The sequence below is a fragment of the Miniopterus schreibersii genome (genome assembly GCF_964146895.1).
Source record: "Miniopterus schreibersii genome assembly, chromosome: 13".
In the NCBI taxonomy this organism is placed as follows: Eukaryota; Metazoa; Chordata; class Mammalia; order Chiroptera; family Miniopteridae; genus Miniopterus; species Miniopterus schreibersii.
This window is the reverse complement of record NC_138113.1, coordinates 38,766,283-38,791,632: the sequence shown is the minus strand read 5'-3', so window position 1 is coordinate 38,791,632 and position 25,350 is coordinate 38,766,283. Positions and strand designations below refer to the sequence as shown.

The window sequence follows — 25,350 nt, the reverse complement described above, 5'->3', positions numbered from 1 at the left end:
AAACCTGAAAAAAAGAGTGGGCCAAGTACATTTTCCATTTTATTTATGAAAAACAGAAAATGAGATAAATACATAGATTTAGAACAATATTCTGTCCAGAGTTGGGCAGCACAACAGCACAGTGGCTGAAACTCCAGCTCTGGAGTCAGACTACCTGGAATTGCCTAGAATCCTGACTCTAACACTAACTAGTTCTGAGATCTTGGGCAAGTTAGCAAACCTCCCTAAATCTCAACTTTCTCATCAGTAAAACTGTTATCAGGATTAAAACAGTTAATCCATGTAATACACTGTACCTGGCACACAGTAGAGCTTAATAAAGGTTCACTATTATTGTTATCGCTGCTGTTGCTGTTAGGAGCATTGGGGCTAAGTAAAATGAACTCTTCTTAGAAAAACTGGAAACTAAGGCCTCATGGTCAAGATTTTTATCTAAATCTCAAGGAGATTCTAAATAGCAGCTACAACTAGGGAGCACTTCTCTGGCCAAATGCTTACCCAGGCAAGGACCAAGACCAGGGTAGCCTGCAGCGCACCCGCATGACTGTGCTCACCTGACTGGAAGCCTTTGCCCTCGGGGAGCTAAATGGAGGGTAGTGCACTGGAAGGCAAGCCTTATGGTTGTGTACACACGGCCTTCTCATGAAATCCCATACACTGCACGTTGGTACTGCACAGCTGTGCCTGTTGCAGCAACAGGCAGAGGGACTCAAGGGAAAGAATGTGACCTTAGAGTGGGCAAGCCCAAGCTTGGCACTGGGCTCTGCTGAGTGTGACTCACGGCTCAGTTCTGTTTACTATGTCACTTAACTTCTCTGGGTCTCAGCTTCACATTTGTAAAATGGGGCAAAAATGACAGTAGCAATAGCTGCTTTCAGTAAATCACAGGGTCACTGTATATATCCATCGAGAGATTTGTGAAAGTGGTTTGCAAACCCTATGGCGCTACACACATCTAGCACTAACTGGAGAACAGATTCATTTCTAAATACTTATATATAGATTCAAAATGTTGTAATGCAAAACAGATTTAAATAATTGGGAAAATACAGGATCAGAGTATTAAATTAAAAATTCTGTAGTAAAAGAAGAATTAAGGCCCTTCCATTTAATTTGTCCTGAAAAGCCAACTTGTTCCCACTGTGTTTTCTTAGAGTGAGACCTATTCACAATTGCCAGTGGACACACAGCACCCTCTGTGTGACTCTGTGACACATAACACATGAGGGAGCGGGACACTTACCCATCCCTTTCATGGCCTTCCTCAGGGTTTGGGCATCTTCAGTGGCATTGAATCCTGAAGCAGCTTTGATGGTGCCTCCTTTGGTTTCCTGAGCACAGAGAAAGAGGTGACTGAGAGGCAGCATCTGACCAACACAGAGGCATCTCATTCAGCAAAATTTGCTCAGCACCTACCATGGGCCAGACACTATTCTAGGTGCTAGGAATATAGTAGGGACCGTAAGAGATGAGGCTCTTGCTTTCAAGAAGCTGATGTTCTAGTTCAGGAGGGAGGAGAGGGAAGGGCAGATAGTAAACAAGCAACAAATAAATATTCCACCAAGTGCCTGGTGGTGAGAAGTGCTACAGAGCAGATAAACAAGTCCTGGAAGGGCTGCTCTGCAGTGTGACACTTAGGCTGAGATCCCAATGACATGAAGCAGCTGACATGCAAAGATCAGGGGGAAAGTGTTACGGGCAGAGGAAACAGCTAAGCCAAAGGCCCTGAGGCTGGAACTAGCTTTCATGAGAGCAGCAGGACAGAGGCCAGTGTGGCTCAAGTTGATGGGCAAAAAGGCAAGTGGTAAAATAGGGTTTACAACAACCTATGTAGTAATCTTGTCCCCCCAGGCCCTTCCCCCACAAAAATGGGGGGGGGGGATCAAACCTGAATCTGATCAAACCTCTAGAGCCAAATACCACTTTACAGTAACTAGAAGAGAGGAAATGCTAACCCACACCACAGGGTTGTAGATAAATAAATTGCAAGGGGAATTAGAAAAGAGAGAGATGGAAGGGAACTATAGCTAAAAAGAGATTAAAGAGGCATATCAAACCCGGCCGGTGGCTCAGTGGTTGAGTGCCAACCTATAAGCCAGGAGGTCATGGTTCGATTCTCAGTCCGGGCACAGGCTGGGGTTGGGGCTCGATCCCCAGTAGGAGGCAGAAGGCAGCCGATCAATGACTCTCTCTCATCGCTGATGTTTCTATCTCTCTCTCCCCATGTTTTTTAAAAAGGCATATCAATAATTATAATGGGTGAGCTTTATTTGGATCCTGAATAAAACAGTAAAAAAATGTGACATTTATGAGACAATTGGAAATTTGAACACTGATGATATTGATGACCTTAAGGAATCAGTGTTAACATTTTTAGATGTGATAATGGTATTGTGGTTCTACTTTATTTTTTTTATAGGCTATAGTGAGAGGTAGTAAAGCTTGGTGCGAAGGAACACAGAAATTGGAGTGGGATAGACCATGTTTGAATCTTGGCTTCAAACCTTCCTTTCTAGTCGTTTGGTCTAGAGGAAGTTTCATTTTTCTCACCTGTATGTTAAGATTAATGATATCAACCCACAGGGTTGTTGTAATAATAAAACAGAAAAATATAGCAAAGCACTTAGCACAGAACCCAGCAAACAGTAAACTCTAAAAACAAACTCACCCTCAGTGGCTATCATCATCACCATTCAACATGACCTCAACAACATCTCCACAATAAACATAGTTGTGAGATTCTTATATATATTTCTATTAAAAGCCCTAATGCAAGCCTATGGGATAATGCCAAAGAAAAATCCATAATAGAACATTTGCACAAGGCGGCAAAAACCATGTAGACTAGATCTAAAGCTTTCTAATGATTTAATTTGCTCCAACAATGTAATATGGGCCATCTAAAGGCATGGAGGATTTTTATACCTAAGGAAGTTCTCTAGCAACTCAGACTTGAGCTCTATGAGCAAGTCCCCCTTGGTCTGGACCTGTCAGGGACACTCTGGCCCACATCATGCCCATCCAAGGACTTCAGGTGCCAGAAAGCGGAGGCCTCATCTGCTGGAAGACCAGGCTTTTGCCTCCTAGACATGGTCAGTATCCGCTACTTAGTCACTATCCTCATGTACTGACAGAGGAAAGTAGAAATCTGTAACATTAGCTTTCTTGGGTACTGTTATGGGTTGAATTGTAACCCCCACCAAAAAAATATGTTCAAGTCCTAAGCCCCAGTATTTCAGAATATGATCTTATTGGAAATAGGGCGATTGTAGATGTAATTAATTAAATTAAGATGAGGTCACACTGGAGAAGGTTGATTCCTTAATCCAATATGACTGTTGTCCTTACAAGAAAACAGCATGTGAAGACAGAGACACGCAGGAAGGACAACACATAACGATTAAAGCAGAGACAGGAGTTAAGCAGCTGCAAGCCAAGGAACACCCAAAGATTGTCAGCAGCCCTAGCTGGTTGGCTCCGTGGTTAGAGCGTTGGTCCTCAGACTGAAGAGTCCCAGGTTCAATTCTGGCCAAGGGCACAGGCCTCAGTTTCAAACTCAATCCCTTTCCACTCTCTCTGAAAAGCAATGGGAAAAATATCCTCAGGTGAGGATTAAAAAAAAAAAAAGATTGCCAGCAAACCACCCCATAGGTTTCAGAGGGATCGTGGCTGTGCCAATCCTTGATTTTGGATTTCTGGGCTCCAGAACTGTGAGAAAACAAATTTCTATTATTTTAAGTCACCCAGGTTGAGCTACTTTGTTATGCAGCCCTAGGGAATTAATACAGGCATTTCTTTCCTTCTATTATATATTGTCAGTATTAAGCATATTGGTGATTTGCTATCAAAATTCCAGCATAGCCTAATTCAGCCCTTGGCCCTACCAAAAGACAGCTTCCTGAGTTGAATGTTTCACAAGGTGCTTTTGCAACTCCAGTGTTGAAAAAAATTTGGATGGTACTCAAACACTACATTCAACTTTAAAGTAAAAAATGCATTACTGAGGGACACTACTAAGGGCTGAAAATTAATATCTAACAAGATGAATCAATACAGAGATTTGCAAACATGGTTCAGCTTATCAATTAGCATTCTCAGTGACTCATTTTTCCAGGAAAGAGATAAGCTTGGGAAATTTGTTCCTGTTACCTCTAAACTATCCATATTGATTAAATTCCAGGGCATAATGTACCATTATTCATTCTGGGAAGGCAGGGGATTCCACCTCAGGAAAGTTTCTTGTGGCAGCAGGCAAAGGAGACAGGAAGGATGTGGGGAAGAATGACAAAAATGAATAGCTAGGAATGGGTGTTATGGCATAATCAATGAATATTATTCAGTTATTAAAATGATAATGAAGATGATAAAAGTAAAAAAGATTGGAATATGATATAATGGAATACTAATTAGTAATAAAAAGCAATAGAGGAACAAACTGCTTACAGCAACATAGATGGATTTCAAAAAATATAATGCTCAGCAATAGAAGCCAGACACAAAAGAGTACATGGTCTATGTTTACATTTATGGGATGTTCTAATAGAGGCAAAACAATCACTATGTATGGTGATAACAATCAGAAAAGTGGTTGTATTTCTGGGTTGAGGAGCAGAGTAGGAACTTCCTGGAGTGATGAAATGTTCTATCTTGATAGAGGAGAAGATTACATGGTACATATAGTTGTCAAAACTCATCTACCAGTAATCTTAAGAGCTTTGCATTTCACTATACGTAAATTAAACCTCTATAAAATTTTAAAATAATACTTGAGTACAATAGCTTTTAAAACAGGTTTTCCTTTTGGAAACGTACCATATAATCATTGTCAAGATTTGGAAAATACTTTTAAAATTTAAGAAGAAAGTGAAAACGTCCATACTTTCACCATCTAGAGTAAATGATTTTAATAAGCTACAAAATACAATATAAACATGTCAGCATAGCAAAGATTTGCGTAAATACATACTTAACTGTTATTTATGCTCTTATTACTACTGTTTAAAAACCATGATACTTGTGAGTAGGGTGTAAAATAAAAGAATGGAAAATAATTGAAAATTACAGTATTGTGACCATTGTGTGTTTTTCCTTTCCTTTAAACATTTCCTGCCCAGCCAGCGTGGCTCAGTGGTTGAGTGTTGACCTATGAATCAGGAGGTCACGGTTCGATTCCCGGTCAGGGCACATGCCTCAGGTTTCGGGCTTGATCCCCAGTCGGGGGCGTGCAGGAAGCAGCTGATCACTCCCTCATCATTGACGTTTCTATCTCTCCCTCCCTTTCTCTTCCTCTCTCTGAAATCAATAAAAACATATTTTATAAAATAAAATAAAAATTTATCTGTTCAATAAGTAACAGTCATGATAGGTAAACAGGCCCTAGGAAGAAAGATGAGAGCAACTGAGGTAATTTTCCTACAGTGGAAAGCACGTTAAAGGATCACCTGATTACAGTCATCAACTGTAGGAAGGCTGTGAACGTGTTAAGGACAGCAAGAGTGTCCCATTAATTTTGAGTCCCCTGAGCCAAGTACCATGTCTGGCACAAAGTAAGAGCACTGTAAACATTTCTGAATAAATGTTCTCCATGTACAGGGAGAATCTATCAAGAAGGAATGAATTTTAAATGAAAGCATAAGTGATTTGGAGCAGACATGAATAGGACTTTGACTGTCAGGGATGACGAAGAAAATTCTAGAATGTCTAAAGTAAAAAACATTTAAGAGTGTATTACTAGTTGTTCAGGATAGTTTACACGTCCATCTTCCTAAAGGGAGGCGTCTAGATCGGGCAGGATCTCTAGTTTCTCTCCAGGTATAAGGTTCTACTTCTATTATTCCGTCCCAGAGCAGCAGGGATCAGAATCACCTGCTTGTTCAGAAACCATATTTGGGTGGGACAAGGAGAGCAGATGGCCAGCCTCAGGTAGAGCCATGTTTGCAGCTAAGAGGCTCAGTTTCCATCTGAACATTGAACTTTATGGAATTCTCAAAGGGATCCGATTCCCTGCCTGTCTCAAAGATCAGATAACCAGGCTCCAAGGAGTCCAGTCACAGCCAAAAGCGGGAGGCAGATGACAAGCCCAGGTGGCTACATGCATCCCTCTGGGTGAGTCTCTAACGATGGGGTCCCACCAAAATGCGGACGGCACTCATCTCCTGGTGGTAGAATCTACAGGACTTTCAGTTTTCCCTTTTTCTTTGCCTAAATTTTCTCTAATGAACTACAACTTGTTTCTGTATTTCAGGATGTTGGAAGGATTCATTTTCAGGGTCAGGTTACTCACCACCCCTGAAAGAAATTAAATGGCTCTTAAAAAAAGAAACTGCCTTTGCATTTCCTCCTCCGTCCCCTCTGTTGGGCAAACAGCCCTCTGTATACGCCACAGTCACTAAGTAAGCATCCTGTACCTGTCTGCGGCTGGCACCAGGTAGGGTGAGGCGCTCCACAACTTACCATGGCTATCACTGTGTCAAGATCAGAGGTCAGTCACCCAAGCAGTTCTGTGATAAGAGAGAGGGAAAGCAGAGGGAAAAATTATTGATGAGGGAAGTGTCATTAAAACCATTGATCTGGATAACTTACAGTTTTCACAAAGTTAAACCATAGGGAAACAACATCCAATTTCATCAAAAGGCCAGCTATTGATTAGCTAAAGATACAAGGGCCAAGCTAATAATTAAAAAGAAACTGTTTGAACAGGCAAGTTTATTACACCAGCAAAATACTTTCCTACTTGCTCTTCTGTGTGGAAATACACATTACAGAAATGATTCCTATAGTTTTGTTACAGTGAAGTACATTACTTGCACTCCAGCAAAACCTAGATTCTGAACAGTACGTTCTAGTGGATCAGAAGAGGTGTCTCCTTGGAGAGAAGAGATAATCCAGCTGTTTCAGGGAAAAGTACGGCACTCCAGCCTACACCAGTGCATGCATGTATGTGTGTGTGCATGTATGTGCACATGTGTGTGCATATGTGTGCGTGTGTGATGACAGGCAGCAGCCCAAACATTAGACTCTTCATTTCCCAACAGCCACTTTCACTGCCAGTACCTCAGGACTTAAAGGTGCTTCTTCCTTTAAGCTGCAGCCTAACACACCCGTCATTTATCTTCAGCAACTCCTCCTTCACCAAGAAGACTTAAATCATCACGCATTTATTCGGTCATTGAGAACGCGAGAAATGTCTTTATTGCCAGCTGGGACTCTTGGGGGTTCTCATGATATATACAGGCAGGCCTCTGAGGGGCAGGCCAGCTGACTTCCTGTTTCCATATCTAAGTCCTATGGAAAAGGCTCCTTTCCTAAGCTTTTGTTAGATTCTTGATACTCAAAGAATTGTCCTAGAGCCAACGCATGGGCATCACCCGGGAGCTTGTTAAAAAAGTAAAATCTTAGACCCTACCCAAGGCCTAAGGCCAGAATCTGCATTTTAACAAGATTCCTCAACTATGTGTCTGCACAGTGGCTTGAAAAGCACTGGCCCAGACAATCCCACCAAGCAGCACTTTTCATGTATCCCCCAAATAACTACATCTTCCTAAACTCACTTTATTACCAATTAAGCCTCATTTGGTGACGTTCGCTTTTCATCTCCCGGCTCCCCTGAGGGGAATGCTAACAGGTTCTGGGGCACAGCCTGAGCAAAGGTGGGAAGGAGCAGTGGCTTTGGGACAGTGAGGAGCTGAGGCTGCTGGAGCAGAGGGCTCAATCCAGGGAAGGCTCAGGAATAAGACTGGAAAAGCAGGCAGGGAACGGATTAGTAAGGCCCATCTGAGGAGCTGGACTTCATACTGCAGGTAAAGGGAAAATTGTGAAAAGGTTTCAGTTTTCGCAGAGAAATGATATAGTAAGAGACACACTTTATTTAGCAAAAGACTATACTAGGACTATACTATAGAGTAGCCTGGAGGGAGACAAGAGGTCAGGAAGGCTTGAGATACTACTACAGGGACAGACAGACAGAGGCGAAGACCTGGGGGGGGGGGGAGGGTGGCACCTGGAAGAAGACAGACATAAGAGATGTGGAAGGAGGACTCTGTTGGATTTAGCAGCTCCGGAAATACATCAATTTATCTATCCTATCACCTTCACATTCCAGGCACTGTTCTAGTTGATAGAGATAATGGAGTGCATACGACAAAGAACCTGCCTTCAAAGAGCTCACAGTGTGGCAGGAAGATAGACAACAAACAAACAAACAAGTAAACAAGATCATTTCAGATACCAGTACATTGAAAATACAACAGGATCATGGTATGGAGCAGGGAGCAGCTCCTGGTTCAAGTCCTGTTTTTGTATGGCCTACAAACAAAGGATGGTTTTTACATTTTCAGTAGCTGATTAAAAAAATCAAAAGAATATTTCATGACATATGAAAATTATATGGAATTCAAATTTCAGTGTTCATAAACAAACACAGTCACATCCATTGGTTTACATATAGTCTATGGCTGCTTTCCGACTACAACAGCTGAACTGAGTAGTTGTGACAGAGACTGTGATGCTCATAAAGCTGAAAATATTTAATATCTGGCCCTTCACAGAAAAAGCTTGCTGAACCTTGGTTTGGAGGACAGTGTGATCAGGTTACTGGGAAGGAGCTGGACTGGACAGCTCTCTCAAGGAGATAGCATCAAGCTAAGCCTTGACAAGAAGGGGCTAGTCATTCGAAGTTCTGGAGAACTACCTCAGGCAGAGGGAGGAGTTAGTGCAAAGGTCCTGAGGCAAGAATATACTTAGTGGGATGGGCAAAAGCATCAAGAACAAAGGGCCAACATGGCATGAGATGGGGATGGAGTAGGGCCAAGACCCTCTGTGGAGGCAGGAAGGGGTGCCTCTTTCACATCTGCCCAGAATGTGCCAAGGTAAGCCAAGAGCAGGGCTTTTTGAGGCTTTCATGGGCCTTAGCCATTCCTTCATCTAGAGGCCCTGTTTCACATCATATAAATTATCAAAATGCTCCCATATTCATCGTTAATATAATATGTGAATTGAATTGAATTGCTGCTGATTGAATGACAATCTGGAAGACACAACTTTTAGGAGCAAGGGCCCTCCCTTTGCTTCCAAGCAGTTTTGAACTAAATGACAATGAGTGAAGGGGCAGGGAAGGGGGATGCCTCCCACAAAAGCCCACCTTTAACACAAATACTTTCAGTCCTTGGACCACGTCAAGAAGTGGAAAAACTGTTTGAGCAAAGCTTTCTCAAAATAACTGAGCTATTATTCAATGAGTAGAAATATTTCACTAAAGGGAAAAATGTATCACACTTGAACACAGAGTACTTTTAGCCAGATATTTTATTTTGAAACTTGGACAGCACACAGCATAAGCCCATTTATATAAAAGCAGCTGTTTTGTATTTATTATTTACTAGAACCAAAGTAGTTTCTAAGATAGATTAGAGAAATGAATGTAGAAAATGGTACTCCTTGGTTCTTTCATTAAATATCAGATAATCCATACAAATGCTTACGAGCACAGTCTGGCACCCAGCAAGGTCTCAGTAACTCTTGGCAAGGATGGAGGAGGAGTGGAAAGAGGGGAAGGAACCCCACACACCCCTCCCCCAATACAGAATTGCTGTAGGCCTCTTAACTGCACAAAATGATCAGCCCCCAAAAGATGAAAGGCTCTTCTCCCCAGGAAACTCCACTTAGAAGTTTTCCCACATTTCCCATCACCCTGCAGAGCCAAGGATTCCTAACAGGAATCCTTTTCTGCCTCAGTTTCCTTGACTCATTCATTCTTTCTCTCTGAAGGCCAGCCTACAATTCCAAAAACGAAACATGACCAAATTCACAATGACTCAAACTTGGTGTCGGGGTTTGAAAAACTCCTTTGCTGCTCACAGGTGGAGCAAAATATTTAACAACTGTGGCTCAGCTTTGACACTTGTAAAACACAAACACACTCAGGACTGGGTGTGGTTCAAACTACCCTAAAAGTATCGGGAATCTTCAAAATGGATAGATGAAGACTGAAGGGATATGTTTGTGACATCTAAAAAAACCTAAATGTTTGGCAGTATGTGGGTGGGGAATTGTAACTTCCTTACAAGATGGAATCTTGCAAGGAGGGCTCATGGTTCAGCTCCTGAAGATTTTAAGACACAGTCTTAGAGCAACTGAAAGAAAGCTAGGAACTAAACATAAGAAACCTATTCCAAAAGCAGTTACATAAGGGAATAATACATTGTAAATAAGTTCATCCTATTTCAGGTAAGATTACAAAAATTTGCGGAAATAATTTATGATGGATTCATAAAGAAAAATTAGGTATATTGAGAGCACATCCATATTGTTTTCAGGTTGAATGTCTAGAAGGATAATTACTACACCATCCCACAAATTGCTCTTTTGTATCACTGCCAGAAATTGAAAGCTACGTGCTGACTCAAGTAGAAAGTTTCTTATGTCCTTCTGGCAGACTGCACGTATGTGGAACAAGGACGTCTGATCTCAAGTATACTTCAGCAAGCCATACATGGAGACAGCCATGTGGTGCATTCCTTCCCACATACCCCAAATTTGGAAAGCAGGCAAATTAGATTGTTCCCTGAGCACTAGACTAGTAAAATCAGCAAATAACCATCAAAACAAAGATATACAGATGCATTCAATGAGAAAGAACAACTCCTGAGCTGAAGCCAACTTACCGAAAGGTATTAGAGTATTTAAAGAAAAATTGTGTCCACTGGCAATGCAAGCTTCACACAAAATCCTCAGGGAGGCTTACTCTGAAATATTATCCAAAGCCCTGTCTAAGGAAAGAGGGGCTTGGCCCCAGGATCCAATGGTCCAGGGTCAGATATTTCCCCACTATGAAGATGAGTTTTCTCCACCTAAAACCCTTTGTTCTACCCCATGGTTGCCAAGCAACCTCTGGACTAGAGTTTGGCTTCCCATGTGTACTTGTCTACAAAGTACTGGAGCATAAGGTTTTTTGTCTAAGTAACAATTACATTTCCCAATGTAAATAAATAAATTAGCAGTGTGTGTGTTTGTGTGTGAATGCATGCATGAGTGTATGTATGCCTGTGTGTGTGTATGTGTGTGTGTGTGTGTGTGTGTGTGTATGTGTGTGTGTGGTAAGCCTATAAATGTAAACCTATCCCTAAGAGTTGAACCCCTTCTTGGTGTGCTGATGTATACAATGTCCCTGGTCCTGCTCGATCTGGCACCATGATGAATTCACCCTGGTACCGGATACTGTCTCTGAGATCCCAACTTACCTTGGTGGCCTCCATTCAGATTCATAACATTGACCCACATCCCAGGACAAGCAACCAGAACAGTCATTATGAAAGGGATTTGCTGTCCTTGTGGCACAATCTTACTGAATCCCTCTCTCTCCCAGATCACATGAGAGTGAGTCATTCACCACTTTTCTTTGGTATATGGTTTCAATTTACAACCCACAGGCTGACAAATTTAAACTTCTAGTCTAGATTTGTGGAGGATATGACTGGCCCACCCAAACACTAAGGCTTTCAAAACTGTCTATGACATAGGAAAATGAAAGCAACTCTTTTTCCTTGGAACTTAAGATCCTTATAAAAGTAAAGGAAGTTGCAGAGGTGGGGTATGAGTCCAGAGAAATAAGAATGTTCAAACATTCAATCAAAGACAGAATATGTGAGCTAAATCAATGCAGACAAATTTGGAAACCTGCCTAAATAATCTTAGGAAATAATCTATTCCAACCCAGCACCTGGCAAGTAATTTACCGGCGAATTTTTTGTTGTTAATCTTCACCTGAGGATATTTTTCCCACTGATTTTTAGAGAGTGGAAGAGTAGAAGGGACGGAGGGGAGGAGAGAGAGAGAAACATCGATAAGAGAGAGACACATCAATTGGTTGCCTCGTGCACGTGCTCTGACCAGAGCAGGGAACGAACCTGCAAGGTATGTGCCCTTGACCAGGAATTGAACCTCAAACACTTTGGTGCATGGGAGGGCACTCTACCACTGAGCCACACCGGCCAGGACTTACTGACAGACTTTTGTCCAAATTTCAGCCACTTATTCACAGCAGTGTGGGAGACAATAGTAATAATAATTTTGATCCGCAAATAATATTAAAACATATATTTTACATAATTTAGAATATCCCCACTCCTTCTCTAGCATTCCCACATATGCCAGGCTATTAACGTTTTCACTCTACTCCAATGATCCCTTTGTCTTAAAGGTAGGGGGAAGGATGGAAGAAACATCTATTAAATACTCCTCTGCATTATCTTCATTCATCTACTCAATGACCTCTGGCGTCATTGAGATTAGAAAAATAAAGAGTGCTGAGGTGGCCTAAATGATTGCTGGGAGAACTGGTTGGATCCTGCATTCTTTGTTCAATGCTTGCCTTGCTAAAGGTCTTTCTACTTCACATAATACCTTAGTTTCCCCAGACAGAAACTTCCTGTAGGGCACAAGTCAAAGCATATTCTAGTAAACTTTATAAATATACACCTTCCCTACCTTGTTTCTCTGGGTACTGTAATCAGCTTGCATAGTTTAGGGCTTGAAATTTTCATTAAGTGGTTTTCTTGTGTTATCTGAGTGACTCCTAGTACCACCTGTGAACTGGAGACCTCAGGAATTCTAGAGGGCTGGTTTTTTGTTGGTGTCTGGGTTTCTGAACTAGTCTGCCTTTTAATTGCAGACAAACCGGATTCCCCTCCTCCCAGGCCAGAGACCATAGAAACAAGAAGCTGATGTGCTGGTAATGCTGATTGTTACTCACAATCCTAAGACTAATATGATAGTTTTACTGTGTTTCATGTTCGTTCATTCCACAAACATTATCTGAATGTCTGCCCATGCCTGGTACCGTTCTGGGCACTAACAGGCACATTTCAATTTCCACCTATATACCCTTCATACAGAAAATTATCCCATATGTCTTCTTAGTTCAAGAGTGGCCTATTGTTAAAAAAAATCCTGGAGGCTGTTGGCGATGACTCAGACTTCCTTCCCATAGCAAAGACTCTCTACAACCTTTCTGAATGGTCATCCCCAGCCTTTAGTCATTCCGCCTCTGATCACGGGGCTCACTCCTCCACGGGACAGGCCTGGCCACTACTAAGTGGCTCAGCATCAGGAAAGACAGCCTTGTATTCTTTGTTCTGAGTTCTGGAGCTAGTGTCGAAGGAGGTTTAAAATAACAACCCTTTTGATTATGTTTACCCTATTGCTAGCCACATTAATATTATAATAATATTATCCAGTATGCATCAGTAGCAAGTGAAAGAAGAAATGCCAGAAATAGCTCTTCTTGCTTTTGCCAGGAACCAAAAACATTATGGGCTTTCATTCAAAGCTATGGGTTCGGCACAGCTATGACACATTTTCTCAAGCCCTACGTGGCAGTTGCTTATGCTGTTAGAGGCAGTGCCCCTCCAGACTTAAAACACAACTATTCTTTTGATCTCAGAGTTGATAATGAGACAGGCTAGTAAGCCAGGGAAACTGAGACAGCTGAACAAACTGACAGAGCAATTTACAGCAGATACAGAAGGTCACCTCCCTAGAAATAACATCTAGGCCTCAGTAGTATTTCAACCCCAGACCCAGAAAAGCAGCAAAACCAGGTAGGGGACACCAGGACCAGTTGTAATGACTAAGGACCCCCTGCCCTGACACTAACAAATCAGTGAAGATCATGACCCTAAAGGAGTACACCTAGAAAACTGATAAATATTCTGTTGAAACCCTCCCCAGACCTCCCCAAAGATTCCTGCCAGCAAGAGAGATAAAAGCCTCAAGACAAAGGATCCAGCTTGCACTCTCCCTCCCAGGAGAATGGGAGCTCCATTCCCTTGCCCCCTTCTTTTCCCAAGGCATGTATCTCTTAAACTCCATAAGGCTTGCAACCAAGGCGGCAATGGGCAGCAGCAGTTCATCCCAGAGAAGCCCCCTGAACCTGTCCCCAAGGCCCCCTTTTCTCTGACATCTTAGTGAGAGAAAGCAGACCAGCCTAGGCTCATTTCCCCAGCCCTTTCCTGTTTCACTGTTCCCAGCTTTAATAAATATCCACTAAAATTCACCTGGAATAGTGTTGTGAAATTTTTCCTGCACGAAGTCAAGAACCCACACACTACAGGCTGGCCCTAGGCAGACCTGGTCAGGGCCAGGTCCCCTTTCTGGTAACAGTAAGATCAAAATGCTAAGCTAATCACAGGTGCGAAAGCAATTCCAAGGCTGAGATGTAAGTGCACAAAGAAAGAGGGAGTAGAAATTGGGGGGGAATGCTTGCCCCCTGGAAGAGCTCATTTCTGCCAGTGCTGGATTATGAGGTAGAGGAGATTTGAGAGAGTGCCCAGCCCACCACTTCATTTAGCAGGCATGAAACAGCCCTGTCTACGGGTAAGTAGTGAGACCACTTTCTGGGTAACGTGAATGGTAATAACGTGTTGGGTTCGCTCGTCTGACCCGAGGTCTGGCAGGTGCTGGCGTCAGGAACAGCACAGGTATCCGTCAGGTTGGGAGAATCCATGCCATCCTTCTGATGAGAAACAACAATGCAAAGGTCCTGATCTGAGGTTGGTGGAGCCAGCTTCACAGCCTAGTTGCTAATTTCCCATGATGCCCATTCAGACAGGCAGGGCCTCCTCCTTCAAAGACCACACACACCATCCTTCCTAACAGAGTGGCTGGAGTCCAGAGCCCAGTCACTTGGGTTTATAAATCTCTTGTCACTCACTCACTTCCTAGCTTATGATTTGGGCAAGCTATTATTTCTCTGTACTTCAATTTCCTCATTGGTCACATAGAATTAACAGCAATACTTTATAGGGTTGTTGCAAAGATTCATCAAGTTATTATATCACAGGAAGTAATTAGAAAAATCACACATTACATACTCAACAAATGTTAGCTATTCTTTTTATTACTCTGCTCTCCAAGTATCTGCCAGATCTTTATGTTCTAGTGAGCTGTTCAGTGAGCTAAGGTGTGGGTTCTCAACTCTACCCATATTAAAAACGTCTGCGGTGTACAGAGTTCAGGCTTTCACATCTACCAACAAGTCAAACCAGATTTTCCTTATGGTTTTTTTGTCCACCAAATCAATGAGGCTGTGTGTGTGTGTGTGTGTGTGCTCTGATAAAATCACTATCCTCACAGTTGTCTGAACTCTGAGACAGCACCCCATGGTATTTGCTAAAGAAACATTAGCACAGTTTCGATTATTCCAGCCACGCTGGGGTTTATTACATTCTCTACCTTGAGGTAGGCAGGGATTTCTGAAGGATTTCCGTGGATTCGGTTTACCAGATTCCCTTCCTGGGCTCCCAACTTTCCTGCTTCTGATTATTATTATTATTATTATTATCCTCACCCAAGGATATTTTTTTCATTGCTTTTCAGAGAGAGTGAAGGGGGGTAGAGAGAGAGAGAAACAAAGATGTGAGAGAGACACACAGATTCGTTGCCTCCCGCTTGCTTGCCGACCGGGGCCAGGGATTGAGCCAGTAACCGAGGTACATGCCCTTGACCAGAATCGAACCCGGGACCCTTCAGTCCGCGGGCCATCACTCTAACCATTGAGCCAAATTGGCTAAGGCCTCCTTCTTATTCTTAACATGGCCTTGCACACAGTGCACATGCAAGAAATGCCTGACTAACTAAACCAGCTGCTCCTGCAGCCACAGGACCAGTTTTCATCGCCTTGGCTCCTTGGGCTTGCTGAAGGCCTGGTCTCCACGAAGGGTCCTCTCCCCCACAGCCCTTCTCAGCCCTGCCCACAGTCTCCTCCTCTCACCCTGTTTCTGAGCCCCATGGTATTTGCTAAAGAAACATTAGCACAGTTTCGATTACTCCAGCCACGCTGGGGTTTATTACATTCTCTACCTTGAGGTAGGCAGGGATTTCTGAAGCCTCAAAGAAGCACTAGCCATAGAAGACAATATTGATCAATAAACATTATTCTGAATGAATGAAGCCAAACAAAGTTTTATATGAAATTCTAGAACAAGCAAAGCTTATATATACTACTAAAAAGCACAAAAGTGATTGCCTGGGGCTTGGGATGGGGGGTGGGGGTGAGGCAGAGGGGCTACTAACTACAGAGGAGTGAAAGAGAAGGAACTTTAGAGAATAATGAAAATGTTCCTTATCTTCACTGGGGTAGTGGTATCAAGATGTACACTGAACTCACCTCATACCCGTTAGGATGGCTTCTATAAAACAAAACAAAACAAAACAAAACAAAACAAAACAAAACAAAACAAAAAAGGAAATAACAAGTGCTAGTGAAGATGTGGAGAAACTGGAACCCTTGTGTACTGCTGGTGGATGTATAATGGTAGAGCCACTGTGGAAAACAGCATGGTGGTTCCTCAAAAAGTTAAAAATAGAATAATTACTATATGATCCAGCAATTCCACTTCTGGGTATATATTCTAGGTATATACACTTCTGGATATAGTCTTTCAAGAGCTGAAAGCAGGGACTCAGAGATATCTGTATACCCACGTTCATAACAGCATTACTCGCAATAGCCAGGAGGTGGAAGCAACCCATGTGCCAATTGATGAATTTATGGATAAACAAAGTGTGGTACATACATGCAATGACATATTAGTCGGCTTTAAAAAGGAAGGACATTTGACACATGCTACAACATGGATGAACCTCAACATGATGCTAAGTGAAATAAGCTGGGTACAAAAGGACAAATGCTGTATAATTCCATTTATATGAGGTAATTAGAGTGACCAAATTCATAAAACAGAAAGTGGGGGGTGCCTGGCCGGGCGTGGCTCAGCGGTTGAGCGTCAACCTAGGATCTAGGTGATCAGGGTTCGATTCCTGGTCAGGGCACATGCCCGGGTTGCGGGCTCGATCCCCAGTCGGGGGCGTGCAGGAGGCAGCCGATCAATGACTCTCTCATCATTGATGCTTCTCTCTCTCTCCCTCTCCTTTCCTCTCTCTGAAATCAATAAAGATATATTAAAAAAAAAGAAAGTAGGGGGTGAAAGAAGGAGCTAATCAGGAGTTATAGTTTAGCAGGTAGAGTTTCAGTTTTGTAAGATAAAAAGAGTTCTGAGGATGGATGTTGGTGATGGTTGCACAACAATGTAAATATACTTAAAAATAATTAACTGTACACTTAATACTTAAGAACTGTACACTTAAAAATAGTCAAGATGGTGGCCCTGGCTGATGTGGCTCAGTTGGTCAAGGGTTTGATTCCCGGTCAGGGCACATACCTAGGTTGTGGGTTAATCTCTGATCCGGGCGTGTATGGGAGGCAACCGATGGGTGTATTTCTCTCACATAGATGTTTTGCGTTCTCTCTCTCTCTCTCTCTCTCTCTCTCTTTCTCCCTCTCTCCCTCTTTAAAAAAAAGAAAAAATAGTTAAGATGGTAAATTTTATCTTTTGTGTATTTTACCACAATTTTTAAAAGCAATCTTTAAAAAATGTGAACTCCTTTTAAAAACCCTTATAAAACTAACCACTTAAGCCTGGTCAGGTGTGGCTCAGTGGTTGAGCCTGGACCCATGATCCAGGAGGTTATGGTTCAATTCCCGGTCAGGGCACATGCCCAGGTTTCGGGCTCAAACCCCAGTGGGGTGGGGGTGGGGTCATGTAGGAGCTGCTGATCAATGACTCTCTCTCATCATTGATGTTTCTATCTCTCTCTCCCTCTCCCTCTCTGAAGTCAATAAAAACATATTTTAAAAAAACTAACCACTTAAAATCTGTGCATTTTATTATATGTGAATTATACCTCAATAAAATATTATACATATATATGTATATATATATGTGTGTGTGTGTGCGTGTGTGTGTATATATATATATATATATATATATATATATATATATATATAGACTAAGAGGCCAAGGTCTCAGCTTTGTAGGCTGACTGTGGCCTCTCAAGGGAAGGATGCTGCTGTTACCCTTCATTTAGCAATATCCACTCTAAGGCAAAATCAAACTCAGTGGAGACTCTAAAAATCCATATAGCTTTTGCACAGCATCCTGGTTAAAATCATATGTCCTCAGGTATAACAATTATTCAAAAAAAAAAAAATCTGTCCAGCATAGTTAGGCTTTGCCACAAGTTTCATCTTGTTTCCTAATTAATTTCCAGAGTTACTTTAGAATCAAAGGTCATTTAAATTCCATGTTCCTCCTTCAGAAATACCGTAAGTACACTATTCTAGACAAGTAAGAATCTAATGCAGCCCTAGTTGGTTTGGCTCAGTGGTTAGAGTGCTGGCTTATAGTCTGAAGGGTCTCAGGTTCGATTCCAGCCAAGAGCATGTACCTTGGTTGCAGGCTCGATCCCCAGCCCTGACTGGAGGGCATAAGGGAGGCAACCAATTGATGTGTCTCTCTCATATCAATGTTTCTCTCTCTCTCCCTTCCACTCTCTCTGAAAAGCAATGGAAAAAATATCCTCAGGTGAGGATTTAAAAAAATCTAATGCAGGAACCCCAACCAGTTGATCACAAGCTACTGGCATTGGTCTCCAGTACTTGTCTGTTCTACTACCATAGGTCCAACTGCACTTGCGTCACCTCTGGCCTCTCCTTATGAATCACAAATTATAGGCGCCATATCCTGAAGGCCCAAATCCCAAGGTTGACCTAGTACTCTTGATAGCTTCTCTTGTCTCAGCAATCAGAAGTCTTAGGGATAAAACAAGAGGAGTGCCTCATGAGAAAAAAGAACCTCAAATCTAGCATCTGGTCTTTCTCTTATAATCTTTCCCAAAGAAACTAAAATCCACTCATCTTTCTTTACAAAATCCTTATGAAGCAGTAAAGGAATGGACAGACTGGACCCAAATAGAAAACTAAAGTATAGTCATCTCTTATCCGCGGTTTCAGTTTCTGTGGTTTCAATTATTTATGGTCCACTACAGTCCACAAATATTGAGTGGAAAATTCCAGAAATAAACAATTCATAAGTTTTAAATTTTGTGCTGTTCTGAGTAGCATAATGAAATCTCTCACCGTCCTATTCTGTTCCACTCAGGACATGAACCACCCTTATGTCCAGAATATCCATGCTGTATACACTACCTGCCTGCTAGTCACTTAGTTGCTATCTCGGTGATGAGAGAGAGAGAGAGAGAAAACATTCATATAACTTTTATTACAGTATGTTGTTATAATCTATTATTAGTCATTGTTAATCTCTTACTGCGCCTAATTTACAAATTAAACTTTATAGGAAAAACCAGTATGCATCAGGTTCAGTACTATCTGCAGTTTCAAGCATCCACTGGGGACCTTGGAATGTATCCCCCGTGGATAAGGGAGGGGCTACTGTAGAGGAGGGAAAGGATTTGCAGTGAGTCAGTGAGAAAGCCAGACATGCAGCCAGGCTTCCTCTTGTCCTGCTAGGTCTTATTTGCCTGTGAGTAGGAAAACAGGTATTATGCAGTCCAGTCATTTCCCTACCAACATCACCACTTCTGTTTGCCCACGAGCAATGAAAAACTGCCCAGGTGAATGGGAAAAGCAGCTGAGTTTTCCTTCGTAGACTCACTCGGGCTCAGCCTTGGAGATCTGGAAGTGAGCTGAGAATAAACACTGCTCTCAAGTGTTCCATTTTATCCTGATGTCTCCAGTGCCCTGTAAATATTCTAGCTTTGTGGGCAACTCCCCTTGCCCCTGGTTCAGCCACTCCTTCCGTGGGCCAGGGCAGGGTTCTATTCCTAAACCTTTCCAGAACCCAAGTTGACTCTGGCAGAACACAAAAACAGAACTGTGAAAAATCTTCCACAGGGCATTTCTGATTCACATAAGGAACTTGCTATTTCTGGTGCAGCCTCTCCCAAGTTTTCACTAAAAACCTCATGAAGGCATGGGAAGGCGAAGGAAGAAAGCCAAGGCAAAACCGAAAAGACTAGGACTGACATGAGACAATGTCAGGCGCTGAGAGGAACTGAAACTAACTTAAGGCAGATGGGGTGTGTGTGGGGGGGGTTCATATCTCTCCATCAGCTCTATATGATGAATGTGGGGATCCATAAAGAAAACCCCAGCCCAGCCTACCCCTGAGTTGAAGAACCATAAGGTGGGCCTATTACTGACACTGTTCACCCCCCAAACCAGCCAAGGGGTGCTGGGGTGGACACATCAGTGGTAGAGCAGATGCTGAAGCATAACTGCGTGTTGGCTCTTTGCATTCAAATAAGAAAGTTTATGATCTTATATTAATTCTGAAGCTGGGAAATTTGACAATTATACATTCTTCATCTCGGTTTCATTCTTCCTCTTTACAATGTAAAAATGGGGAGGTGATATTGGTAACTCTTCTTGTGTATCCTTTCAGAAGTATTTAATGCATTCACAACCATGTAAGAATATAGATGGCCTCTAGCCTTCTTATCTACAGAAATGGTAACATATAATGAAAATCTATATTTTGCTTTTTTAAGGAAAAAAGGAATCTTTGATATCATCTTGTATCTAATTTCTATCAATCTGTATTACTTTTTTCCAATCCTCGCCCGAGGATGTTTTCATTGATTTTTTTCTTTTTTAGAGAGAGAAGGGAGAGAGAGAGAGAAAGAAACATCCATGTGAGAGAGAAACATCGATCGTATGCATCCCAACCAGGGGTCAAACCCGAAACTTAGGTATTGCCCTGACTGGGAATTGAACTCGCAACCTATTGGTGTGTGAGGACGACACTCCAACCGAGCCACCCTGCCAGGGCAATGTGCATTACTTTTTAAGAGCTGCATAATATTGCACTGCATGGATATTCCATAATTTAATCATTCTCTTATTGATAAGTATTTAGGCCATTTATAACCTTTTGCTGCTATAAACAAGGCTGCAATGCATGTACCCTTGTACACGTCTTTACACACATGTTCAAGTACACCTTTGGAATAAATTCCTAGAATTCAAATTGCTAGAACAAAGATAAATGCTTTTTTTTTTTTTACAAACATTGCCCAATTTCAGAGCTTTTTTTTGTTTTGTTATCAAATGATCTTTATGCTTGATCTTAGCCAAAAAGTTGATATCAATGATCTTTAATTGAAATATTTTCTTTTGCAGTTCTTAACTAGCTGGGCACTCCAGTGAAGCACTGTTGATCCGTTGATGTCATCTGTGATGTCATAAAGGTGGCAGCCATCAATACTGCAGCCCACAGACTGAGCAGTCCAGGGCAATTCTTAACAGGATGCCTACATACCTGCTAGGTGTCCATGATTGGGTTTAGAAAGGTGCCCATAAACCCTTTGAAACTGTATGAAAAATGTGAAACATGTGTTTGTTCTTCTCTAGACAATATCCATGGCTTTAATCAGATTCTCAAAAGGGTCTGTGATTCTAAAATAGATAAGAACCACTGAGTCAATAGGTCCTTATACAGCATCAAAAAGCAACAGTAGCAGAAGGTGAAGATAAGCAGGGCCCAGAAAATCCTTCCTGAGCCCCCTGGAGGAGTGAGAAGGAGGATGCTTGGGGCTGATTACACCACAGGGCTTGAACCTACAATGGACCTCCTCAGGGAAGATGGCTCAATTACACATTAAGTCAGGGACCTTGCTCCCACTCACCACAGGGCTGCTCTACATTAGCTTCTGATAACAACTTACTGTTACCTCTTGGAAGGGGGGGAGGTGAGTGCCCCTAAACCAGAGTTTCGAATCCATAATGATTCTTTGGTCATTTGTAGGACCTTCTGCTCTGTTATAAGTCAGGCTGCTCATGCTGCATTATATCCAGGCCTTAAAGGGCTATTGGTGTTGAGGCAGAAAGTTAAAAGGTCTTTTCCAGAGTAATTTACAGTCTGGCCTTTAGCTGCAATTTATCTCTGCTGCTGATTACAGATAAAATATTCACTACGGTTTTCATGTCTAGCAATCTAGACCAAGTTGCAATATGGCAATTTCCTGACCTCAAACATCTTGAACCTTTAAAAAGAATTCTTCAGAGGTGGTGGTTCAAGTTCCCATAGCAAAAGCTCTCAGTCCAGTTCAAACACAACTGAACACCAACAAGTTACTCCCGTAAAACGAAGAACGGGCCTTAAATAGAAATCCTACATTCTTTGGGAAATTAAACTTCATTTTTATTTGTTTGGTTTACATATGCTGTGAAATGTTTACCACAATAGGTTCTACGAATACTCATCATTTCATAGGTATAATAAAAAGAAAAGGAGAAGAGAAACAATATTTTTTTCCTTGTGAAAAGAACTCAGGATTTACTCTCTTAACATCTGTCTTATTTATCATATAGCAGTGTTAACAATCTTCATCATAGTGTACATTACATCCCTAGTACTTATTTATCTTAGGAAAATTTATCTTAATATAATAATCCATCTTGGTTTCAATTACATTTAAAAATAAACAAAAAAAACCCCTTTTGTTGGAGATCCATATTGGTCTATGGGGTGAATTTGATGTGATACGTAAAATAAAAAGGTTGAGAATGGGGACAATTTCAGCATTTGCCACATTACCTAGAGTTTATAGCATAATGGCAGGCCTATAAGTTTTTGTTAATGCTTTGCATGCACATATTCATATAAGTGTTTGTAAAGCTTTATTCGTCAAAGCAAGGTCCAAGAAACACCTGAATTACAATCACCCAGGAAGCCTCTTAAATACGCAGATTTCCGGGTCCCACCCTGTTATACTAGATATGAATTTTTAGGAGTGGGGTAAAAATCTGCATGTTGTGCAAGCTTCCCGGGGGATGTACCTGCAGTTTGGAAACAGCTCTAGAAGTCGTCTTAGTTTAGCCTTCTACCCTTCACAGCTCCATTAGAAAGGGGCTGTGGATACTTCAGCCTAGATACCTCTGGTGAGGGAGCTCCTGTCAACTCCAAGCTCACCCAGCCTATGGGTTTCAAAAGTCACTTCCTTAAATTTAACCAGGAGCTACCATCCAAAAAAACTCCTACCCAGCTTTGCCCAGAGCCACACAGAGTGAGTTGATTCCCTCATCCACATGCCAATCCCTCAAGCATTTAGGGCCATTAACATGTATCCCCACACCCACCTCAATCTACCCTCTTTAGTGGAAACAACTCCAGTTCTTTTAACCATATCTCAAGAAAAGGTTGACGAGAAGAAAGTTAAAAAGGAAGATAAAAATATTTGGTCAAGATTAGCTAATAAGCCAGAAAGCCACGAATCCAAACCTCAAATCACTATGAACCAAAGCACTGATGGAGCAGAGAGACTAAATCTGTCTACAGTCGTCTGACTCCCAACCAGGCATCACAACTTGGAGCCTTGGGATCTTCATCTGTAAAACCAGGTTAACAACCCCACCTCAGGTTAAAATAAAGATGAAAATGAGTAACCTAGGATAACTTATTCAAAGTCCCTCCAGGGAAGACACTAGAGCTCCTATTAAACTGCCTACATAAGTAGCCCTAATTGCAATGAAAGCAAACCCTCAAGGGCTAGATTTGAGCCAAATCACAGCTCAAAAGCCCATGCAAAAATTTTTGACGTTTTTTATTTTATATTAAAAAAATATCTAAACTTTGAATTCTACTCCAAAATTTATCTGTGGCTGTATAAAAAGTGTATTTATCCTCAAATATTTAGGTAAAATTGATGCCCAAGAAAAACTGACCCCCTCCCAATTTATTCTGAAGCTTTAGGTACTCCCTGGCATACCACCTACCATACCCAGTGCCTGCCACTCACCTCCATCTCCCTTGGAGAGGAGTAGGCTTAGTTTACAATCAGATGAGCAAGATGGGGAAAACGAATTAGTGACTAGATATACCAAAGAAATGGGCCATAAAACATGAGTCTGGGGATGTCTAGGAGGCTCAGTCTTTAGATACTGAGAGCTGGTATTGTGATCCCACTTGATTGCTTAAAATTGCTTTCAGAGAAAAATTATCCCTAACAAAGGCAAAAACATCTAGGAGGTAAATTCATAGACACCCTTGTTCAGCAGTTGTGTGTTTATGCTTGCCTGTGTCTATGTGTGTGTATTCGTGTATGTCTCCAAAGAAATAAAAACCTGACCTAAGATGAATGTAGGGGATCTGGCCAGACAGGGCTCTGGGGAGCAAGCAGGTCTTCAGTGGCTATGGTTACCCATTTTCTAAATCCTGTCCCCTTCCTCTCCTGCTTGCTCTTCCACCTCTGTATCATCTGAGAAGTCCCTGGCTTGGCTATCAATAGAGTTCCTTGCAATGTAAGGAGGAGGTGGAAGTTTCTAGAATTGATAGACAATGGTGTGGATCATTTAGAGGAGGGGATCCTATCCATTCTTCCCACAAAAGTTGGGCAGATAGTTGAAAAGCAAAAACTTTTTGTTTCTAAAGTCTCCAGCTGGTCAAAGCCATGACAAAATAGTGAAACTGAGCCACTGACAGATTCAAGTCATGGGTCTCATAATAATTACAGATTCAACAATAATAAGTATTTATTATTATTATTATTATTATTATTATTATTATTATTACAGAATCCCAGGTGCCAGGCATCGTGCTGAGGGCATCAGATACACACGAAGGAGAGAAAGGGTAAGAAAGGAGAAGAAAGTTTCTTAAAGGGATCAAGGAAATAATAAAAAAGTAAAGCCTGGGCGCTGGGCAGCTCCAAGGAATATGAACTGAATACTTTGTTCTTAATGCCCAGCGCAGCGCCTGGCGCCTGAACTCAGTAAATAACAGCTGCGGCCTCTGACTGGCGGCCGGAGCGGGACAAGCCGCTCCGCGGGTCCCTCCGCATAAAGGCCGCGCCCGTCCGCCTCGCGCGCACCGAGCGAGTCCCGGCGGCCGCGGCCTCCCGCTCCACCCCCGCCGCGGGAGCCGGCCGCGCGCAGGCCGGCGACGGGAACCCCTCCGGGGCGGGGCGCGGCGGGCCCGGCCGGCCCCGCGACGCGCTCCCGGGCTGCCGCGCCCCGTCCCTGAGCGCGGGACCCGCGGCCCGGGGCCCCTTACCGATCGTGCGGAGACGGGGCTGCGCTCGTCCTCAGCGGCGGCGGAGGTCACACCCTCGTCGGGGCTGCGCCGCGGCTCTTATCCCCGGCGGACCCGCCCCGCTTCGGGGTGGAGACTGCGCCTGAGTTCCTGGTCGTCCCTCGGCCCAGGAAGCCGGAAAGCCGCCCCGCGCGAAGCGCACCTGGAATGGGGACTGGGGCCGCCCGCCCCCGGGCCGGGGTCTGCACGGAGCGCCGGCTGCTTCCCCGCGGCGGCCGGTCTCGCTCCCCCCGCGGCCCGATCGCCCGGCCCCCCCGGCCCCTCCTGCCCTGTACCCTCCGCGCCTCCGGTGCCCGGGCGCCCCCACGCCCTCCGCGAGCCCCCGGACCCGCTCCCCGACCCCCGCCGCCCCCGGTCCCCGGGCGCCCCCACGCCCTCCGTGAGCCCCCGGGCCGCTCCCCGA

The 25,350-nt window shown here is 43.0% G+C and overlaps 1 protein-coding gene across 1 annotated transcript in view; it reads right to left on the bottom strand.

Annotated features, from left to right (window-relative positions):
• ANXA4 (annexin A4) overlaps positions 1-24,951 on the bottom strand; it is a 50,908-nt gene extending 25,957 nt beyond the window's left edge. Inside the window, exons 1-3 of the mRNA XM_081157316.1 lie at positions 24,909-24,951; positions 6,454-6,499; positions 1,244-1,331 (exon numbers count right to left, since the gene is read on the bottom strand). Of these exons, the coding sequence (XP_081013442.1) occupies positions 1,244-1,331; positions 6,454-6,456 (91 nt within the window). The 5' untranslated portion in view covers positions 6,457-6,499; positions 24,909-24,951. The remainder of the gene's footprint in view (positions 1-1,243; positions 1,332-6,453; positions 6,500-24,908) is intronic.
• Between the last annotated feature and the right edge of the window lie 399 nt (positions 24,952-25,350).